The 19630-nt window shown below is 41.3% G+C and overlaps 1 protein-coding gene across 1 annotated transcript in view; it reads right to left on the reverse strand.

Moving 5' to 3' along the window:
* Positions 1-19630, reverse strand: part of ttn.1 (titin, tandem duplicate 1) — a 163655-nt gene that overhangs the window by 74429 nt on the left and 69596 nt on the right. Inside the window, exons 80-117 of the mRNA XM_029113520.2 lie at positions 17434-17840; positions 17201-17327; positions 16639-16781; positions 15613-15736; positions 14261-14527; positions 14070-14167; positions 13780-13948; positions 13422-13688; positions 13021-13287; positions 12646-12924; positions 12147-12555; positions 11836-11960; positions 11476-11742; positions 11120-11389; positions 10704-11003; positions 10311-10613; positions 10041-10228; positions 9828-9942; positions 9432-9716; positions 9172-9323; positions 8905-9052; positions 8606-8783; positions 8261-8382; positions 7437-7724; positions 7018-7314; positions 6718-6904; positions 6516-6631; positions 6123-6422; positions 5729-6028; positions 5497-5602; positions 4995-5191; positions 4559-4864; positions 4171-4470; positions 3781-4080; positions 3278-3580; positions 2442-2825; positions 1722-2024; positions 988-1287 (exon numbers count right to left, since the gene is read on the reverse strand). Of these exons, the coding sequence (XP_028969353.2) occupies positions 988-1287; positions 1722-2024; positions 2442-2825; positions 3278-3580; positions 3781-4080; positions 4171-4470; positions 4559-4864; positions 4995-5191; positions 5497-5602; positions 5729-6028; positions 6123-6422; positions 6516-6631; positions 6718-6904; positions 7018-7314; positions 7437-7724; positions 8261-8382; positions 8606-8783; positions 8905-9052; positions 9172-9323; positions 9432-9716; positions 9828-9942; positions 10041-10228; positions 10311-10613; positions 10704-11003; positions 11120-11389; positions 11476-11742; positions 11836-11960; positions 12147-12555; positions 12646-12924; positions 13021-13287; positions 13422-13688; positions 13780-13948; positions 14070-14167; positions 14261-14527; positions 15613-15736; positions 16639-16781; positions 17201-17327; positions 17434-17840 (8997 nt within the window). The remainder of the gene's footprint in view (positions 1-987; positions 1288-1721; positions 2025-2441; positions 2826-3277; positions 3581-3780; positions 4081-4170; positions 4471-4558; positions 4865-4994; positions 5192-5496; positions 5603-5728; positions 6029-6122; positions 6423-6515; positions 6632-6717; positions 6905-7017; positions 7315-7436; positions 7725-8260; positions 8383-8605; positions 8784-8904; positions 9053-9171; positions 9324-9431; positions 9717-9827; positions 9943-10040; positions 10229-10310; positions 10614-10703; positions 11004-11119; positions 11390-11475; positions 11743-11835; positions 11961-12146; positions 12556-12645; positions 12925-13020; positions 13288-13421; positions 13689-13779; positions 13949-14069; positions 14168-14260; positions 14528-15612; positions 15737-16638; positions 16782-17200; positions 17328-17433; positions 17841-19630) is intronic.

A 19630-nucleotide genomic window follows, 5' to 3' on the forward strand; every position in this document is an offset into this window, starting at 1 on the left:
CTGAAAATGCAGGGAGAACCAACAGTCAGTACTAATATATTTATTACAGTGGTAAAATGAAGGGTCCTTGCTTCCACTCAGTGCTGTGTACTCAGAGAGTAAGTATACCCCATGAAAATATATTTATTTTGAATTGACCTATAAAAGTTAATTTCATGAACACTACTGATAGGTACAATCGCATTACCAGAAATAGATTTCCAATCATGTCTGCAATTAAAATAAGTTCCTTATGCAGAAAAAAGTTTGTACACCCCTACGTTCATTATCCCATCAAAAGCCTTGAAATTAGACCCAGTGGATATGTTTACAAAACAAATAGAGATATAGCGGGACTGCTGACATTCATTCAATACCACCTGTCTCATTTGGAATTGGTTTCTTGTTTTGCTACAAGGCATCCTTCAACCACATTGCCAAGCATAACCTTGAAAAAGTGATCGTCTGCCAATCCTCAACCATGACAACTTGGTGTACAGGCTTGCCACCAAAAAGCTCCTCAATAAATTAGATATAATTTGACAGTGTCATATGCATGTCACAAGCACACCCCAACACTGATCGCAGTGATAATCCTACGGGTAACCTCAAGTTTCCTTATGAACATTCTTAAGGGTCATTTGAAATTTGAAGTGAGCAGAATTTCCAACCAGTTGCTGTAAGTGACTGACACAAGTTAAGGACTCCTACATTGTTATTTCTGCCAAAGGGAAAAACGCTAGTTATTTCCACCACAAGCAAATCGCCTTTCTATAGATTTATGTTAAATGAATACACCTGTTCAGTGTTTGTTAACTTAGGTGACATTTATATCTAAGTCATGTTAAAATGAGTATTACATAACTGGATATGTTTACATACTTTTGAGGGAATGTACTTTCTCACAGAACTGTATACACAAATTAATGTAATTTTGTAAATAGACACAAAAAAGATTCCACCACATATTGTATTGTTGTTATCTACTCCCTTCTCAGACAAACTCACAGACTGGATCCATAGCGATCTGTGGATCCGTCGGGACACAGAAGGGTCCGGGGCCAGCCAGATTCTCAGCACAGACTCTGAAGATGTATTCCAAGCCTTCCATAAGACCCTCGATCCTCACAGAGAGTGAATTGAGCAGGGAACGGTTCACCCTAGTCCAGTGTTTGCTGTTGATCTCTTTCCTCTCTATCCAGTAGCCCAGGATGGGACTACCGTTGTCCTTGGGCTCATGCCAGGAGATGAACATGCTGTTGGCAGTCACATCTCCAACTCTGGGTGTGTTTGGAGCATCAGGTGGATCTTGAAATAAGATGATTACAGTAATGTTAGACAGATATATAAGTTTGTTTATTATGGGGCACATTTAAAGCATCTGTCAAACACAGCAGGTCTTTTGTTTGCAAATGCATTATTTTGTCTTTGTTAAAAAAAAAAGATCTGTGTTCTGATCTGTGAAATTGGACTATGTGGCCCAACCACTTTTAAATCCCTCCCCTTTTATGAATAACTTCTTTAAATAACTCACCTGCATCACTGGATTGAACAAACATTTTATGTAAGCACAGTGAAAGAAGGCCACTGAATTTCTCATAAAATTTGACAAGGAAAAACATGCAGATCCAGGATTTTGCCACTTTTTAAGATTCAGAAGTTTTATAATAGTAAACAAAAAAAATGTGAGTAAATATACCTCACAGTACAGATAAAAGTCACATTTAATTGTAAATATTTACCGAATTGGTTCTTTGCAACGATTGGCTCAGAGAGACATGAAGGTCCGGATCCTACTTTGTTTTCAGCGGTAACACGGAAGATGTACTCCTTTCCTTCAATCAGTTTGGTCACAAGATGGCTGCAAGTCTTGAGGGTTGAAATTACCGTGACCCACCCGACCTCATCGTTTTTATTGTCTTTTTTCTCAAGGATGTAGTTCAGGATCTCACTGCCACCATCATCAAGAGGAGGATCGAACTTACAGATGACAGAAGTGTTCCGGATCTCCTCAAAGACAAAGTTTACTGGAGGCCCTGGCTTATCTGTAAAAATCATAAAAAACCTAAGGTCAGAATTAAATTCGACAAAAGAATATCCAACCCTTCGTTGCTGGGCTATGCTCTAGAAGGATGAAAAGGCCTAGCTACGTAAGTAAGTAGAATTAAAAACAAACAAACACTGAAGATGTATTATGATTAATAAATTTTATGATTACGATTAAAATACGCTTTTACTGTTCTAACTGCGTCAGTAACCGATTTGTAATAGCAAGACATCTCAGGGTATGTGGTATATTGTCAAAATACCACAGCTAAGTGACTTATTACTATTGCTTAAAAAAACGGTTACTAACACAATATTGTCACACCCATACCGTGGTGTCATATAGCATGGCTTTCAGACAAATTTTGCATACAGAATTTGATTCACTTGGTTTACAGAGAAGGTAATTTGCTTACCAAGGACATTGACATCACAGTATGCAGTTGCACTGCCATGAGTGTTCTCAGCTTTGATGCAGAAGCGACCGTGGTCAGCTCTGATGGAGTCTCGGATCATGATTGAGGTCTCGCCCTTCTTTATGTCATAGGACAGGCGCTCTGGGAGCGGGCTTACAAACACCTCAGGTTCTTCAGGTTGAACCTTGCCGCCCTTCTTCTTCTTCTTCAGAACAGGTAAAACTGTCTTCTTCTCTGGTACCTTCCTGACGTCTTCATCGTTCCTGAGCCAGGTGACAGTTGGGTATGGAGAACCAGAGATGTAAGCATCCAGGCGGATCTCCTCTCCCTTTCTGATGCAGAGCCCGGACTGCAGGCGAGCATGAAGGGACACCTTGGGTTTATCTGAAACAAATGAAGAACATCAAGGTTAAAAGACCTCACATTACTAAACATAAACTAGGGCATAAATTAAATCCTATGAAGCGTTTACATAATAGATTTTACAATGTTAAACTGACTGGTTATTCATCTGCCAGTAGCCACTCAATTCCTTACCGTCTACCACATTAGACGTTTCAAATGGGAATTAAAAGTGTAGGCTCTCTTGATAGAAATGCCTACAGTCTAATACATGTTTGATAGTATCCTATCAGTTGACCGAGTAACAGTCAATAAAATATCATGCATTTGAATATTTGAACTTATAATACGGCTGGATGTAATTTGTCTGATACAAAGCCTGTTGGGTTTTGTTGCATCCAGTGGCAGTATCCATAATAAGGTTACATAAACACCCACTAGTATACATATACATTTTATAAGGAAACAAAAATGTCACAAAAAGGTAGTCATACCAACTGGAGCTGCGATCATGGTCAGTGGGGTGCTTCGAGACGGTTCACTGACACCAGCAGCGTTCTCAGCACGAGCACGGAACTGAAACTCTTTGCCTTCCTTCAGATTCTTCACCTCGTAGGTGAAACCAGGAACCAGGGATGGGTTGATTCTCTTAAAGCTATCACCATCCTTCTCAATGCTTTCCAGTATGTAGCCAGTAATGGTGCAACCACCGTCAGACACAGGTGGTTTCCAGGTCAGAGTAATAGAGTTGCCTGTTGGATCATGAGCCTCAACATCAATGGGTGGATCTGGCCTCTCTGTAAAAAACAAAACAGGAAGAATAACTTAAATCCATGTACAGTATCTGCAATCCGTAATTCATGGAGCCAAAACTGGTTCATATATTCTTCAAATTGTAATTCGGTCAATTCTCCTTTAAAAACAAATGACAGTTTGAATAAAATATCAAACAATTCTGACAGACTTTGAAAAGTTGGAAGGTTCAAAAGACACTTACGTTTCACATCTTCAGTGATGACAGGGTTGCGGAGCTCCAGGAATGGCCCAGAGCCGACCTTGTTTACGGCCTTGACCCGGAAGTAATACTGTTCATTCAGCTTCAGATCCTTCACCTGGTAGGTAAGAATATTCTCTCCTGACATTAGAGGCCTGAAAGTCTTATTAGGAACCTCTCTACGCTCCAGAACATAGTGGAGAATAGGAGTACATCCATCATTCTCTGGAGCCTCCCATGTCAGCTTGCAGGTGTTCTTAGTGATGTCACTAGCATTGATGTCTTTGCACTGGCCAGGCAGACCTGTGAATATAAAGTATATGAAATATTTTCTGTATTTTGAATTTTATTTAAAAAAATCTTGATTTGACTAAACAGTAATTATTTTCTTACCAATAACTTTAACGTTGATGATTCTAGTGGCTGATCCGATGGAATTCTCCAAAGTGACAGAGTATTGTCCTGCATCATCATGCACACTCTTCATTCGTTCCAGATGGACACTGTTGAGCTCACAAGTCAACAACGTTCTGTCATCATTCTGCAACTTTGTGACCACGGAAGGATCTTTTTCACTGATTTTGTTCCAGATCATCTCTGGTTTGGGGATGGCCTTGTATGGGATGTTTAGATGCAGCTTGTCACCCTCAATCACCACAATGTCAAGGGCCTCCATATCCATGGTAGGGATACCTAAGAGAAGAGATACATGTGCATATTACATCCTGTCTCTTTTCTAACCATAACTGTAACCCTTTCTGACACTTTGAAGAATACTTACAGTCTGGGTCCTTGGCAAAGACCTTCTCGGAAATTTCTGATGGATCGCTGACACCAACTGCGTTGATGGCACGAACTCTCAAGACATACTGTTTCTCTGGCTTAATGCTTTCCTCTGCTTTGTATTTCAGCTCCTTGATTGGGCGAGTGTTGATTCTTATCCACTTCTCAGCTTTAGCCTCACGGAGCTCGACATGGTAGCCTGTGATGGGACTACCTCCATTCTTTAATGGCAACTTCCAGGTAATGTTGATATGCTCTCTGCTGGCATCAACTATGACCAAGTCAAGAGGAGGAGATGGTGGACCTGGAGCAGAAAAACAACGATTCATTTTGGTTGCATTTGGAGAGGTCAACGGACAACATGAGATTTTCACCATGTCAAGATTTTTTTTTTTTTAAATTTACCTCAATAGAAATTGCAACAGACAACTTACTTGTAGCGTCCTCAATGGTGACTACTTCTGTTGGTTCACTGGGGTGTCCAACACCTGCCATATTTTCAGCACGGACCTGGAACTGAACCTCAGTGCCCTCATCCACGTCAGTGACTTTGAAGTTGCACATAGCATCAGGGGTCTTTCCAGACTTCACCCAGCGGGTTCCAAGTTTCTCTTTCTTCTCAATCACATACCTAGCAAAGCAAATACTACTTATTATATATATTCTAATATATTATATATAGTGAAAATAATATTAAATGCCTTGAATACAAATACACTGTCAGAAAAAACAAACAGACCAGTGTATTATTCAATTGCTTTGTAAAGATATATTTTTTTCCAGCATTCTGGGATGCTACGTTTTATTAGACAAAAAAGTGGTGATATACAGAGGATAGTTTTTGCTGAAAGTGCAGTAGGATGTGTTCAAACCCACAGTGCAGTGTACATGTGCACTGTAGGCAGCGGCTTAGAGCGTTGGCCAAAATGTACTCACTTGGTAATGGGTCTTCCACCATTACTCTTGGGAGCTTCCCATTTCAGTTCAACATGTCTCTTGGACACCTCTACAATAGTTAGGGCATAGGGGGGCCCAGGAGTGGCTGCAAAGGAAAATATTTAATATATGTTTATACTAATGTCTCCACTGGCTTTATTTACTAATTAATAAAACCAATAATACAACAACAACAACAGCATGAAGGCACCAGGACAGGATAAATACATACTGAAAGTATCTTTAGCCAGAACAGCGTCCTCCAGTTCACAGTAATCACTCTGTCCGACTGCGTTCTCAGCGGCCACACGGAACACATACAGAGTGCCCTCGGTGAGAGGAGTGACAGTGTACTTCAGCTCCTTCACAGTGGTGTCCACTGCAGTCCAGGTCTTGCGTCTGACATCCCTCTTCTCAACAATATAGTTGGTGATTGGGGAGCCACCGTCGCTTTCAGGAGCCTGCCACTTCAGTTCAGCGTTAATCTTTGTGATGTTGGTCACCTCGAGCCATTGAGGTTCTGACGGAGGATCTACCAAAAACAAAGGCGTAGTGAAGTTCATACCTTTTGCAATTGCAAAACAGGATTCTCTTTCAATTCCTGCGCGAGTTTCATCATGACTTACAAAGTCTTTCCTTGCAGACCACAGGATCACTCGGGTCACTGGGCTCACTCTCTCCAGCACAGTTCACTGCCCTGACTCTGAAAGAGTATTCCTGTTTCTCCATCAAACCCTTCAGTAAGTGCTCTGTCTGGGGCACATCCTCTGCTGCTCTGATCCATGTTTCGGTGCCAGTCTTCAGGAACTCAATAATGTAGCTCTCAATCTTAGCACCTCCATCGTGCTCTGGCCTGGTCCATTCCAGTAATGCAGAAGTCTTAGCTATTTCTCTGATACAGGGTTTTCCAGGGGCCCATGGAGGATCTGGAATACAGCACAGCAGGTTCATAAAGATTTCATTCTCTTTCAATTATATAGGTATCTACATATATCTAAATAATCTATAACAGAACATACCAATTGGATCCTTGACCAACACTGGCTCCGTCTCAGCGCTTGGTTTTCCTGGTCCTGCAAGATTCTCAGCCAAGACACGGAACTTGTACTTCTTTTTGGTGGGCAGACCCTTCACCCTGAAATACAATACATATATATTGATGTATGTTTAATTGACTTTGATGATTTACACCTAAACCATTGCTCACCAAAGCATCATTACCTGTAAGTGGTGTCCGTGACAGGCAGTTTGTTGCATCTGATCCATTTGTCATTTTCTGGGTCAAATTTCTCAATCCAGTACCCGGTGATCGGACTGCCCCCATCCTCATCAGGTTCGTACCAAGTCAGGGTCAAAGAGTCCTTTGAAATATCAGAGGGCTGCACTCTGGATGGGGCCCCAGGAGGATCTAAAAGACATCAGTGTCAGTGTCATATAATAACAGAAAAGAGGAACAAGCTAAATCGATGACAGTATTTTAAGCAGATCACATTGACAACATAAACATGATACATAACATACCAAAGGCATATTTGGCAGTGATTGGCACATGCTCATTAGGAGCGCCAATGCCGTACTGGTTCTCAGCCTGTACTCTGAAGACATATTCTTTCAGAGGGGTGAGTTTGGTTGCATTGAAGTTGGTTTGTTTCACTGTGGAAGACAGTTTGGTCCACTCCTCTTTGTCAAAGGGTCTGAGCTCTACGATGTAGTTGGTGATGGCAGAACCTCCGTCGTCTCTGGGAGGGTTCCAGGCCAAGTGGCAGGAGTGGTTGGTGATCTCAGAGATATCAAAGGCAGCCGGAGGACCAGGCTTATCTATTGGGTGATATTAAAATACAGATATAAACATAAAATATTCTGAACTATACCTAATAAAACAATCGATTAATACATCAATACATTTGTATTGAAAATGAGTGGGGAAAAATATGCTGTACCAAGAATGTTGACATCAACAGTTGCAGTAGCACGACCAGAGCTGTTGACTGCCTCAATAATGTAGGTAGATGTGTCTTCTCTGACAGTTTTGGCAATAGACAAAGTGGAGTTTCCAGGCTTGGTATCAATGGTAATGCGGTCATCTCCTTTCAGGACCCGGTCTGCCTTGGTCCATTTCACCTTGGGATCTGGCTTTCCAATAATATCAGCTGGAAGCTCAATGTTTGTTCCGGCTCTAGCGGTCAGTCCTGACAGCAACTTCACATCCAGTTGAATCTCTGGAGGCTCTGTTGGGGTCAAGTAGAAAACAGAGTGAGATGACTGTAATTAATTCAGAAGTTGCAAAGATTATGTAGAGGTAATTTACAAGAAACATTGGTAATTTAGTAATTACCATAAAATATATGGAAAACAGGTAACACTGGTTACTGAAAAACTTTTAAATGAAACCTATTAATATATAGTATACATTTGCATATACATCTACAATGTCCATGAGTTTGCCTATTGAAAAATTGCCTACTGAAATCTTCAGAACATCAATGGCATTGGTCTCAGTTAACTCTAACTGCCACCAGTACACCAAAACATGGCAAAAAATACATATTGACATAGTAAAATCTAAAACTCATATTAAACAGCAATTGTGTTAAAGAATTGTTCTAAAATAATGTCTTCCAGATTTGCTGTTCCACTTTTTACTTGAAAAAGTTATATTAACTATGTAATTTATACAAAGGTGTCATAAGGGCTCAAAGTAACCAAACCTTACATACAACTCTTCATGATCAAAATTCTTTATTATCACAATTATATAGAGTACCTTTAGGATCAACAGCCAGGATCTCATCAGTAGCCTTGCAGGGTTTGCTGGCTCCTAGCCTGTTGATTGCCCTTACACGGTACGCATACCACTGTCCCTCAATCAGACCAGTCACCTGGAATCTAAAGGGAATCAGCAGTTTAGTTCAACTGACAGAAAATGTATTTACCACCCATGTTTTGGAAAATTATAATTAACACTGAGTTGTAGCATTTCAGTATCAATGAAAATGTTGAGACTGCAAATTAAAATCACAAACTAAGAAATGTATAGCTACACAGTAACGTAAAATACTTCCAACAATCTTGGACTAAATCAACAGTAATTAAGAGTTAAAGATCTTACTTGAGCTCAGGCAACAGGTCTCCACATGGCTCCCACTTGTCTGTGCCACGCTGGCATTTGTCCACAACATAGCCTTTGATTGAAGCTCCTCCGTCATACTTGGGTGGCTCCCAGAGCAGGAAGATGCCCTTTGCAGACTTGTCTCTCCATTTCAGGTTCTCAGGTGGATCTGGCACAGCTGGGAACAAAACGGACGATTTACATTTTCTCATTCAACTCCATTCGATATAGTGCGTGATTTAATTGAAGTGTAGAACTATTTATTTTCCTGTTATCAATCTCTGAACATGAATACGTACTGGCAGGGGAGGACACATTCACTGGCTCGTCAGTGTAGGCAGGCTCTCCTGGCCCACATTTGTTGATAGCAGCAACGCTGAACACATACTCTTTGCCTTCAACGACATCTGACACAGTGAACTCCAGGTCCTGTATACCCATGTTAACCTAGAGGAGTAATTACAGTGGACATTAGAGACAGGATTAATGAAGGACATATGTACATACATTTCCTCCATAGCGGGTATATATATGTGAAAATGAATTTGTAATTCCAAGGTTACTACCTTAACCCAGGTCTTGCGGGACACTTCCTTCTTTTCAATCTGATAGCCAATGACTGGGCTTCCTCCGTCATGCTCTGGTGCCTCCCACATCAGGTGCACATGTCGTCTTGTGACCTCGGCCACCTTGAAGTCTTTGGGGGCACTTGGGGATGCTGAATATAAACAAACCAAATAATGATGAATACTGCCACTACTACTACACAGTAAGAGGGCTGTATCATCTTTGCACTAGTTTTTGTTAACACTAGGGCATCACTTACCAATAACATTGACTTCGATCTCTCCAAAGGTGCTGGTCACGTCATTCTCCAGGTGGAGAGTGTATGTGCCCTTGTCTGGACGCACACTTGGTGCGATGGTAAGTTCTGTGTAGGCACTCCTTGTAACCATGGACACACGATCACCAGCAGTGAGCTCCTTATCACCAAAGCTCCACTTTGCATGTGGTGTGGGGTATCCAAGAATAGGGACACGGATCACAAGAGGATGAGGAACAATGACTTCCAGCCCGTCCCTGAATCCACTGAGATCCATGGAAGGTCCAACTATAAAAAAAGAAGCAATTTTTACAACCACAGTTTTTGTTCTGACTTTTGAAACCAAATTTGGTTCTGCTATCTGTTTTCTAGATTTTAGGTTAATGCCGAATAACACACCATGAGAATCATCTGCCAGGAGAGGCCCAAGCTGGTCAGCTGGATCTGAAACGCCGGCTGCATTCTCCGCACAGACTCTGTAGTGGTACTTTATGCCCTGCTTCAGTCCAGATACCTAGACAGAAAAATAAGTTCATCAAAACTATTCGTTGGGACAGAAGCATCAATAACAATTAAAACGTTCAACCCCTGAAAAAGGAAAGTGGCCAATACCTTGTAGTGCAGGTCCTGGCACAACCTGGCATTGCATCTAAGCCACTTGTCTGTTCCATCCTCACACTTCTGAATAATGTAGCCAGTGATCATGCTTCCTCCGTTGCTGGCGGGGGTCTCCCATGTCAGCTGAACAGAGTCCTTGGTCTGGTCGGTGTAGTTGAAGTTCAAAGGTGGACTTGGTTTCTCTGTAATAGTAACCCATATTAATTTAAAAGTGGTCAACAGTTAACATACAAACACATCCAAGACAATGCGATCTTCACTCACCAATGGGGTCCATGATCTTCACCGGATCAGTGGCAGCACTTGGTTTGCCAATGCCAGCCTTGTTTTCGGCTTTGACACGGAAGATGTATTCCTTGTTCTCCACCACGTCAGAGAGTGTGGCTGTGCGGTCCTCAGCCTTGGTGATCATAGCCACCTCCCAGCTCACAGAGGTTCTGTCGCGTAGCTCAATGATGTAGGAGGTTATCTCGGATCCACCATCCGATACTGGTTTTTCCCAGGAAATGGTGGCTCCAAACCTATTAACAATGCCAACCATGACGTTCTCAGGCGCCTCTGGCACATCTGGAGTAAAAAGAGAGAGAAAGATTTTATTTAAAAAAATAAAAGCTAATTATGTTTTTTAGATGCAGTTATCATCATAAGCTTTCTTACCAAACTTATTCTTGGCCTGGACAGCTTCGTCTGTCGTCACGGTGGGTCCACTCCCCACTCTGTTGCGAGCGCACACTCTGAATAAGTACTTATTGTCCCTCTGGAGGCCGCTAACACAGTATTCAGGGGCATCAGCACGGTCAGTGGCAAGGGTCCATGTCTTGCGTTTGACATCACGCCTCTCCACCACGTATGCAACAATCTTGCTGCCACCATCACTCTCTGGCTCCTCCCAGCTCAGGCTGACCTCACCATCAGCTGTGTCCACAACTGCAAGGTTCTTCACAGGTCCGGGGACGTCTGTCAATCAAAACAATGTTAAACACCAACTTTTTAAGGACAATTAACTATCTTACTACTGTAGTCTTTTAGATGATTGTTATAAAGTGTAGGACCTCGACAATCTTAAGACTTACCGATGACATCCAGATTAATGAATGCCTCTCCCTGTCCGTGTTTGTTCTTGATGACAATCTTGTACCTGCCCTGATCTGTCTTCTTGGGGCTCTTCAGCCTGTACTCGGTACTGTCTGTGGTGGTGTCAATGTTCTGCACAGGCAAGCTGACACCATCAAAGAACCACTCAGCCTCTGCACGAGGATAGGCATCATAGGGGATGACCATGACGAAGGGCTTTCCAGCGTCTGTGACCAGGTTCTGGTCAGTAGTCTTGATCTTTGGCACAGCTGGGATGGAAAATTGACAGTGTGAACACAAACAACCGTTTACACTGAGAACAGTTTGAGATTCAATTTGGATGATTTGGACAAACCTGCCAGTTCCAGCTTGGCTCTGGCATCCTTGTCTTTGGCGACCACCCTGTACTCTCCCTGGTCGCGAGGCCTAACCTCACACACCTGGAGTCTGTGGACTTTGCCCTCACTCATCATTTGGTACTTGTCACCCTGGACAATAACCATGTTGTTTCGCATCCATTTCACCTCGACTCTGTCTTTGTTGAGCTCCACCTCAAACACAATATCTGAACCTGGTGGTTCAAATACATCCTGGGGTGGTCTAATGATCTCAACTGGGGTCTCTGTGAGAAATAACCACATAATTAGTAAGGACAGAAAACATCTCCCTAGGCTCTGATTGTTTAGTAGAAAGTATTAGAGATTTCAAAGCTTGCCTTCAACAAAGAGCCGGGCCCTGGATCGCCTGTCTTCCACACCACAGGCGTATTCACACTCATCGTCTGGTCTGCACTCCTTGATCTTGAGTTTGCAAACCCTGCCATCTTTCTCAAATGAGTATCTGTCAACACACGAGCAAAACCACTTTTTCAAACCTCTATGTTCAATAATCCAAATGTGACCAACACAATGTTCAATAATCCAAATGTGACCAACACAACGTTCAAATAATCCAAATGTGACCAACACAATGTTCAATAATCCAAATGTGACCAACACAATCATTCAATCAATGGGAAATTGGTACCTGGGTCCCTCTCTGATCTCACGACCATTCCTGTACCATTTAACTGGAGCCTTTTCCTTGGACACTTTGCACGTGAATATAGCATCCTCAAACTCAGTGATGGTCTGGTCTTTGAGTGGTGTGGAGAAGTCAGTGGGGGCCTCACTGATTATCAACTCAGCTGTGCACTTGTCATCCCCAGCTACGGCAGTGTATTCACCCTCATCGTCCATGACACAGTCCTTGATGGTCAGTGTGTGTTTGTCTTTTTCCACACGATACAGAACACGTTTGTTCATGGTGATCTCCTGACCCGCCTTCATCCATTTGATGGTGATATCAGGTCTGTTCACCTTGCAAGTGAAGCTGATTGTCTTCTTCTCTTGTGTCTCACAGTCCTCAAGAGGCTGAATAATCTTGAGCTTCTCCTCTGTTAATTCAGAAGTTGGTTCATCAATAACAAAACACAGCATTTATACTGTAAATTAAATAATAACATTTAGTTCAATAATGCATTTACCTTGTACTTTGGCCTTGGCTGAACTCTTGGCTTGTTCACCACGATGGTTTGTCAATGTAACAGTATAAGTGGCTTCATCTGCCTTGTTTGCACCAGAAATCCTCAGAGAGAACACATTGTCTTTCTGGATCATGACAAACTTGCTGCTCTCAAACATGGTCTCGTCATTCTTCAGCCACTTTACTTTAGCGCCTTCAGTGTTCACCTCACAGTTGAAAACAATCTCCTGTCCCTCCTTCACTTGCGTGTCCTTGATGGGCGTGATGATTCTCAGTTTCTCTGTTGAGAGAAAATATACAGTGTCACTAGAAGACAGCAACACACAAATATAGACAAAAGCAACACTCAACTTCAGCAGTATTTCTAAATACTCACCAATAACCAACAGATCAGCAGAGGCTTTGGTAGCTCCAATAAAGGCCACATAGCCTCCCTCATCCTTTGTTGTACAGTTCTTCACAATGAGTGCTCTTCTTTTACCATCACAGACAATGTCGTACTTTTCTCCGGGTACAATCTCGTTGTCACCCTTAAACCATTTGACCTCGTAGGTGTCTTTGGAGACTGAGCAGACAAACTCTGCCTTTTCTCCCTCAACTACCTCCTGACTCTGAGGCCTGGAGATGAACTCAGCAGCCAGTTCTAAAAGAACAAAGAAGCAAAATGAGTATGGAATATATACTAAGATCTTATCCTGCCCTCAAACATATGCACTAAATTTATTCAACTGAGAATGTATATTTCTTCAATATTCAGCAGAGATTTCATATCTTTACCATTCAGTTTCAGTGTTGCTGACGTTTTGGAGCTATGCAGTCTGCAGTTATACTCTCCAGCGTCCTCCATTCTGAGATCTTGTATGATTAAGATTCTCTTCCTTCCATCCATGATCTGTTCAAATCTTCCTCCCTCAGGCAGTTCCTGTTCTCCCTTCCACCAGGTAACCTCAGCGCTGGCTTTTGACACTTCACAAATCATCTTCACACTGTCTGTTTCTGTTCCCTCCACGTTAGACAGGTTCTTGGTAAACCTAGCCTCTTCCTCTGCAAGGAGAAGGTATTGTGATCAGTAAAACCAGTGGTAGATGGTTTGATATGAATCACATAGCAACTGACAGAGAATGAAACGCCTTACCAACTACTGTCAGCATCCCAGAGGATTTGGAGGTCTTAGCATCACACTCATACTCTGCTTCATCATCGAAGACTGACTTGTTGACAACAAGGATACGTTTGAAACCATCGGCAATGATCTCATATTTCTTTCCCTTTCTGATCTCGTTGCCATCCTTGTACCATTTTACCTTTTTGAACAGAAAACAATATATCAAAATATGTGTTGTGCGTGTAAACTAAACCAATGTTAGTTGATTCCTTTAATTGTAGAGCTTTTTTAATAACAATAATATATTCATAATCACAAACCTTGGCGTTCTCACGAGACACTTCACATTCAAATCTGGCATTTTCCTTTTCTTTGACCTCAACATCATGAAGTGGCTTAGAAAACTCAACATGTGGAGCTGTGAGGAACATATGAACATGATATATACGTTAAAAGTTCCTGTAAGTTTGCAATATAGTATGCATTTTTTGTGAATTATCACATTACTTACGTTCAACATTCAAGAAACCAGAGGTTTTGAATTCTTTAGCATCGCATATGTATGTCTTTGAATCCTCCAGAGTGCAGCCGTGAATGACAAGTCTTCTCTTGCGGCCATCAACGATAACATCATATTTCTTAGTTTTGCGGATCTCCTGGGAGTCTCTGAACCATCTGACCTCAGCATTTTCTCTGGAGACTTCACACTCTAAAGTAGCAGTTGCCTCCTCCTCAACTGTTTGGTCTTCCAGAGGTTTAGTGAACTCAACTGGTGGCTCTGTAAAACAGTAGAACTTCATATTAGTTGCAATATAGCTATAGATTAATGGACTACACCCACACTAGTTTATCCGCTTCCATTTAAAAAGATTAGCTCAACTCCACAGACAGATGTGTGCTAACATGTTTATCAAGGGTATTTCAGTATCAGCAAGGAAAATTAAAAGTAAGATGATATCAAAAAACCCAAAGTGACGGCCCTGCAGTATTTTAAATGCTATTGGTTTCCTCAACAAGTTTTCAGTAATGATACACATTGGCCTTTATTGTGTAGTGAGAAAAAACTAACAATTCAATTGACTAATATGTCATACTCTAGAGAAAGATGAGCCGAAGAAAAGCCTCTGAGTATGCAGATATGAGGGCAGCCATTAATGTAAAAAGCCTGCTGTCTTAATTTTCTTTGATTCGGCACATTAATGTGAGCAAAATTCTACCAGTTCTCGGTTTGTTTTCACTTGTGAAATAATAACCATCAACAACTGTGTGTCAACTGACAAGATGCAGCAGAAAATTCAAGTGATCCAAAAATCTGCACTAAATCAGTGTCCACTAGTTTACATGATGATCACAGCATTCCATATTACAGAAGGAAATGAAGTTGATGATTAGATATTATATTTATAGCGATAAGACTAAGAAAAATACGGAGATATTTGAAATCACAATGTTATAGTCCAACACATTCCAAATGTATGAGAATATTGATATTAAAGTAAAAATGTATATATTTAGATATTAGATTTGTTGTTGTTTTTGTTTTTACTGGTAAGTTAGTGGCCAGATGCTCTAACCAGAATACCAAGCAGGCCCAAACTAAGTAAATAAGATATGCTACACTAATAAAAAAATACTATAGGCTATTTGGCTCTGCATGAAACAGGACTCACACATGCACTGGAGCTTGGGAAGCTCCTGATAGCATGGTCCTGCGGATACTGAAACAGTCTGAGAAATGGACTAAAGATTATTTAAGGTTGGCAGGTCTGAATTCTGTTGTTGTGGTATGCCCATGGCAATCCAACACAGAAAAGATGCTTTTTAATTAAGTAACACTAAATGATAAAAACAAACACAGCATACCCCTGACTATGAGTTTGGCCTGGGTCTTGAAATCCTTTGCGGTGAGCCTGACTTCACCAGCTTCAGTAAGCTTGACATTTCTGACAGTCAGGCTGTGTCCTCTGCCTTCTGCTCTTGTGACCACCTGAGGAAACAGAACAGTTTGATAAGTAAGCCTTGTCTAAGCTAGAGTGACCCATAAGGCAAGATTCAGCAGTATCCATGACTTATGTAGCATGACGCAGCTTTAAATACACAACTAGGACAGACTAGGACCCCAGTAGAACAGATTATATTCATACTGTAACATGTTACAGGTTGTTAATGTCCTATTGTATGTATAAAACAATCAGCTACTGTATCAAATATTGAAGCAAAGTAAACAACTAGGTTGGTGGACCAACTCTTGAAGTAGTTAAAAATAACAACAAAAAACTCTCACAGGACAGAACAGTCAAATGTTATCTCAACACAGATAGAGCTGTGCAGTGGCCTGAAGCGTCAATGACCTTATATGTATAAATACGTTTGTGGGAAATATGTAGGAAGTATTCTATTTCATACTTTTCATGATTGAAGTTGGTGTGTTTTGAAGCCATGTTTCATATTTAATAATAATAACAGCATGTAATTTGTTCAGCAATTTCCACATTTAACGCACTTCATGCACATTTGACAATAAAAATATGAAAAGGTAGCCTGGTCTTTAGCTCGGTAGATCAGTTCAGTTGTGTTTTAAAAGAGGAACTTGTAGTCGCCTCCATAATATCAATTGTTAAGCATTGCAAATTATAATTTAATTGACCATGTACATGTACTTTTTACAGTACTTCATCAATTTGCTTGAAAGATGTGAAGACAATATAATTGTAATTACTTTGTGTGGATCTTATGACTGAAGCAGTCGTAACAATGTATTGGAAAACCAATAAAGGGTAGAAAAAAAAATAAAAAATAATATACATTACTGTAATGTATTAGTTAAACATGCATAGACTTAAATAAGGAATCTCTGTAAAGCGTTCATGTAAATTCAACAATACTTACCCTTTCACTTGGCTCCATCTTGGTGCTTCCTAAAAACCATTCTACAGTGATTCCTTCGTAAGTGAGTTCACATTCAAAGGTGGCGGTCTCCCCGGCAGTAACAGTAACGTCCTTGAGAGGTCGCATAAGTCCGATGCTCCGTGCTTCAGATCGAGGAAAATACATTTTTATTTGACTGACTCATAAGAAAAAAAATATTATTTTACCAGACACTGTATCCTAAATTGTTAACCGGCAGATTCTCCCAGGTTTCCTAAACCACAAGGACAACTGAGGACTTAAAATAAGTTATCATGGTCCTGCCTACTGTAGTTGTTTTGTATGTAGTGTCTTCTCATAGTGAATGGAGGCATGCTGTTGCTCTACACATCCCAATCACTGGCTACCCACTCTAGATAAGGAAGCAGGCATCTAAAATAGTCACAACCCCTGATTGGCTTACAGCTCTCCCCTGCATAGCTTCAATGTTCTGCAATCAGTCGCTAGCAAAATGGTGGAATACAGAGTGCACTACCCATATTTACTACTCACAAAAGATATTTGCCTGTTATATGATTCTTACCTTTAACTCTAAGCTGAGCATTTGATTTAGCATTGGCAGCCTGGAAGTCAACACTTCCAGCCTGATTCATGGCAACGTTGTACAGGATAAGGAAATGCTTTGTACCCTCCTCCTTAATCTCACAGTCCTGAAAACACAGAAACATCTTAATCACAGTACAACCAAACAGATGGTCTAGTCCATGTACTGTATGCTATTGTATATATATATTCATTTTAGTCAACAGCACTTACAGGAGATTGATGAAGGGCCTCTCCTTTGAGTTTCCAATGACCATGAATGTCGTCGGCCGAGATCTCAGTCTCAAACTTGGCGACCTCTGTTTCCGTCACTTCCACACTGTACAGTGGACGCACTATCTTAATGTCTCGCTCCTCAATGTCCAACCTGGCTGTGGTTTTGTCAGAACCACAATCACAGGTGTACTCTCCAATGTTGTTCTTCTCAGCTTTCTTTACTGTTAGAATACGCCTCTTTCCATCAGTTTTAATGACTAGATTCTTGTTTGGCATGATCTCCTGCCCATCTTTGAACCATTTAACCTCAGCAGAGGTCTTGCTAAGTTCACAAACCAACACCACTTCATCCTTCTCAACTGCAGTGTAGTCTTGAAGTTTCGTGATGAAGTATGGTTCTCCCTCTGTTAAGCAAAAACACAAAATCATGAAGAAATATCACGTTTTGTTTCCAAAGAAGTTGTGACGCCTTGTAAAATGTAAAGAAAAACAGAATGCAATGATGTGTGAATTTAATCATATATTCAATATAAATGAGTACAAATACATCATATCAAATGTTGAAACAGAGAAATTCTGTTGCCATTTTGAAATTGATGCCAGCAACGCATTTCAAAAATGCTGGGACAGTATAAACAAGATCCAGAAGCGCAGCTGCCTTCTCTGGGCCCGAGCTCATTTAAGATGGACTGCGGCAAAGTGGAAAACTGTCCTGTGGTCTGACGAATTAAAATTCATTTGGGGAATCATGGACACTGCGTCCTCCAGGCTAAAGAGGAGAGAGAACATCCAGCTTGTTATCAGCGAACAGTTCAAAAGCCAGCATCCTTGATGGTATGAGGGTGCATTAGTGCACATGGCATGGGTGACTTGGCATGGGTAATCCTGAACAATATATACGGGTTTTGGAGCAACATGTGCTGTCATCCAGAAGATGTCTTTTTCAGGGAAAGCCTTGCTTATTTCAGCAAGACAATGTCAAACCACATTCCGCACGTACAGTGGGGCAAAAAAGCATTTAGTCAGTCACCAATTGTGCAAGTTCTCCCACTTAAAAATATGAGAGAGGCCTGTAATTTTCAAAATGAGAAAAAGAAATCCAGAAAATCATATTGTAGGATTTTTTATGAATTTATTGGTTAATTCCTCTGTAAAATAAGTATTTGGTCACCTACAAACCAGCAAGATCTTCCACTCGTTACCTGTATTAATGGAACTTGAACTTGTTATCAGTATAAAAGACACCTGTCCACAACCTCAAACAGTCACACTCCAAACTCCACTATGGCCAAGACCAAAGAGCAGTCAAAGGACACCACAAACAGAATTGTAGACCTGCACCAGGCTGGGAAGACTGAATCTGCAATAGGTAAACAGCTTGGTGTGAAGAAAACAAATGTGGGAGCAATTATAAGAAAATGGAAGACATACAACACCACTGATAATCTCCCTCGATCCGGGGCTCCACGCAAAATCTCACCCCGTGGGGTCAAAATGATCACAAGAACGGTGAGCAAAAATCCCAGAACCACACGTGGGGACCTAGTGAATGACCTGCAGAGAGCTGGGACCAAAGTAACAAAGGCTACAATCAGTAACACACTACGTCGCCAGGGACGCAAATCCTGCAGTGCCAGACGTGTCCCCTTGCTTAAGCCAGTACATGTCCAGGCCCGTCTGAGGTTTGCTAGAGAGCATTTGGATGGTCCAGAAGAGGATTGGGAGAATGTCATATGGTCAGATGAAACCAAAATACAACTTTTTGGTAAGAAGGAGAAAGAAAGCTGAGTTGCATCCAAAGTACACCATACCTACTGTGAAGCATGGGGTTGGAAACATCATGCTTTGGGGCTGTTTTTCTGCAAAGGGACCAGGACGACTGATCCATGTAAAGGAAAGAATGAATGGGGCCATGTATCGTAAGATTTTTTGTGAAAACTTCCTTCCATCAGCAAGGGCATTGAAGATGAAACGTGGCTGGGTCTTTCAGCATGACAATGATCCCAAACACACTAGCCAGTCACCAGATCTCAACCCCATAGAAAATCTTTGGAGGGAGTTGAAAGTCTGTGTTGCCCAGCGACAGCCCCAAAACATCACTGCTCTAGAGGAGATCTGCATGGAGGAATGGGCCAAAATACCAGCAACAGTGTGTGAGAACCTTGTGAAGACTTACAGAAAATGTTTGACCTCT

This window comes from Esox lucius, chromosome 16 (genome assembly GCF_011004845.1).
Source record: "Esox lucius isolate fEsoLuc1 chromosome 16, fEsoLuc1.pri, whole genome shotgun sequence".
Lineage (NCBI taxonomy): Eukaryota > Metazoa > Chordata > Actinopteri > Esociformes > Esocidae > Esox > Esox lucius.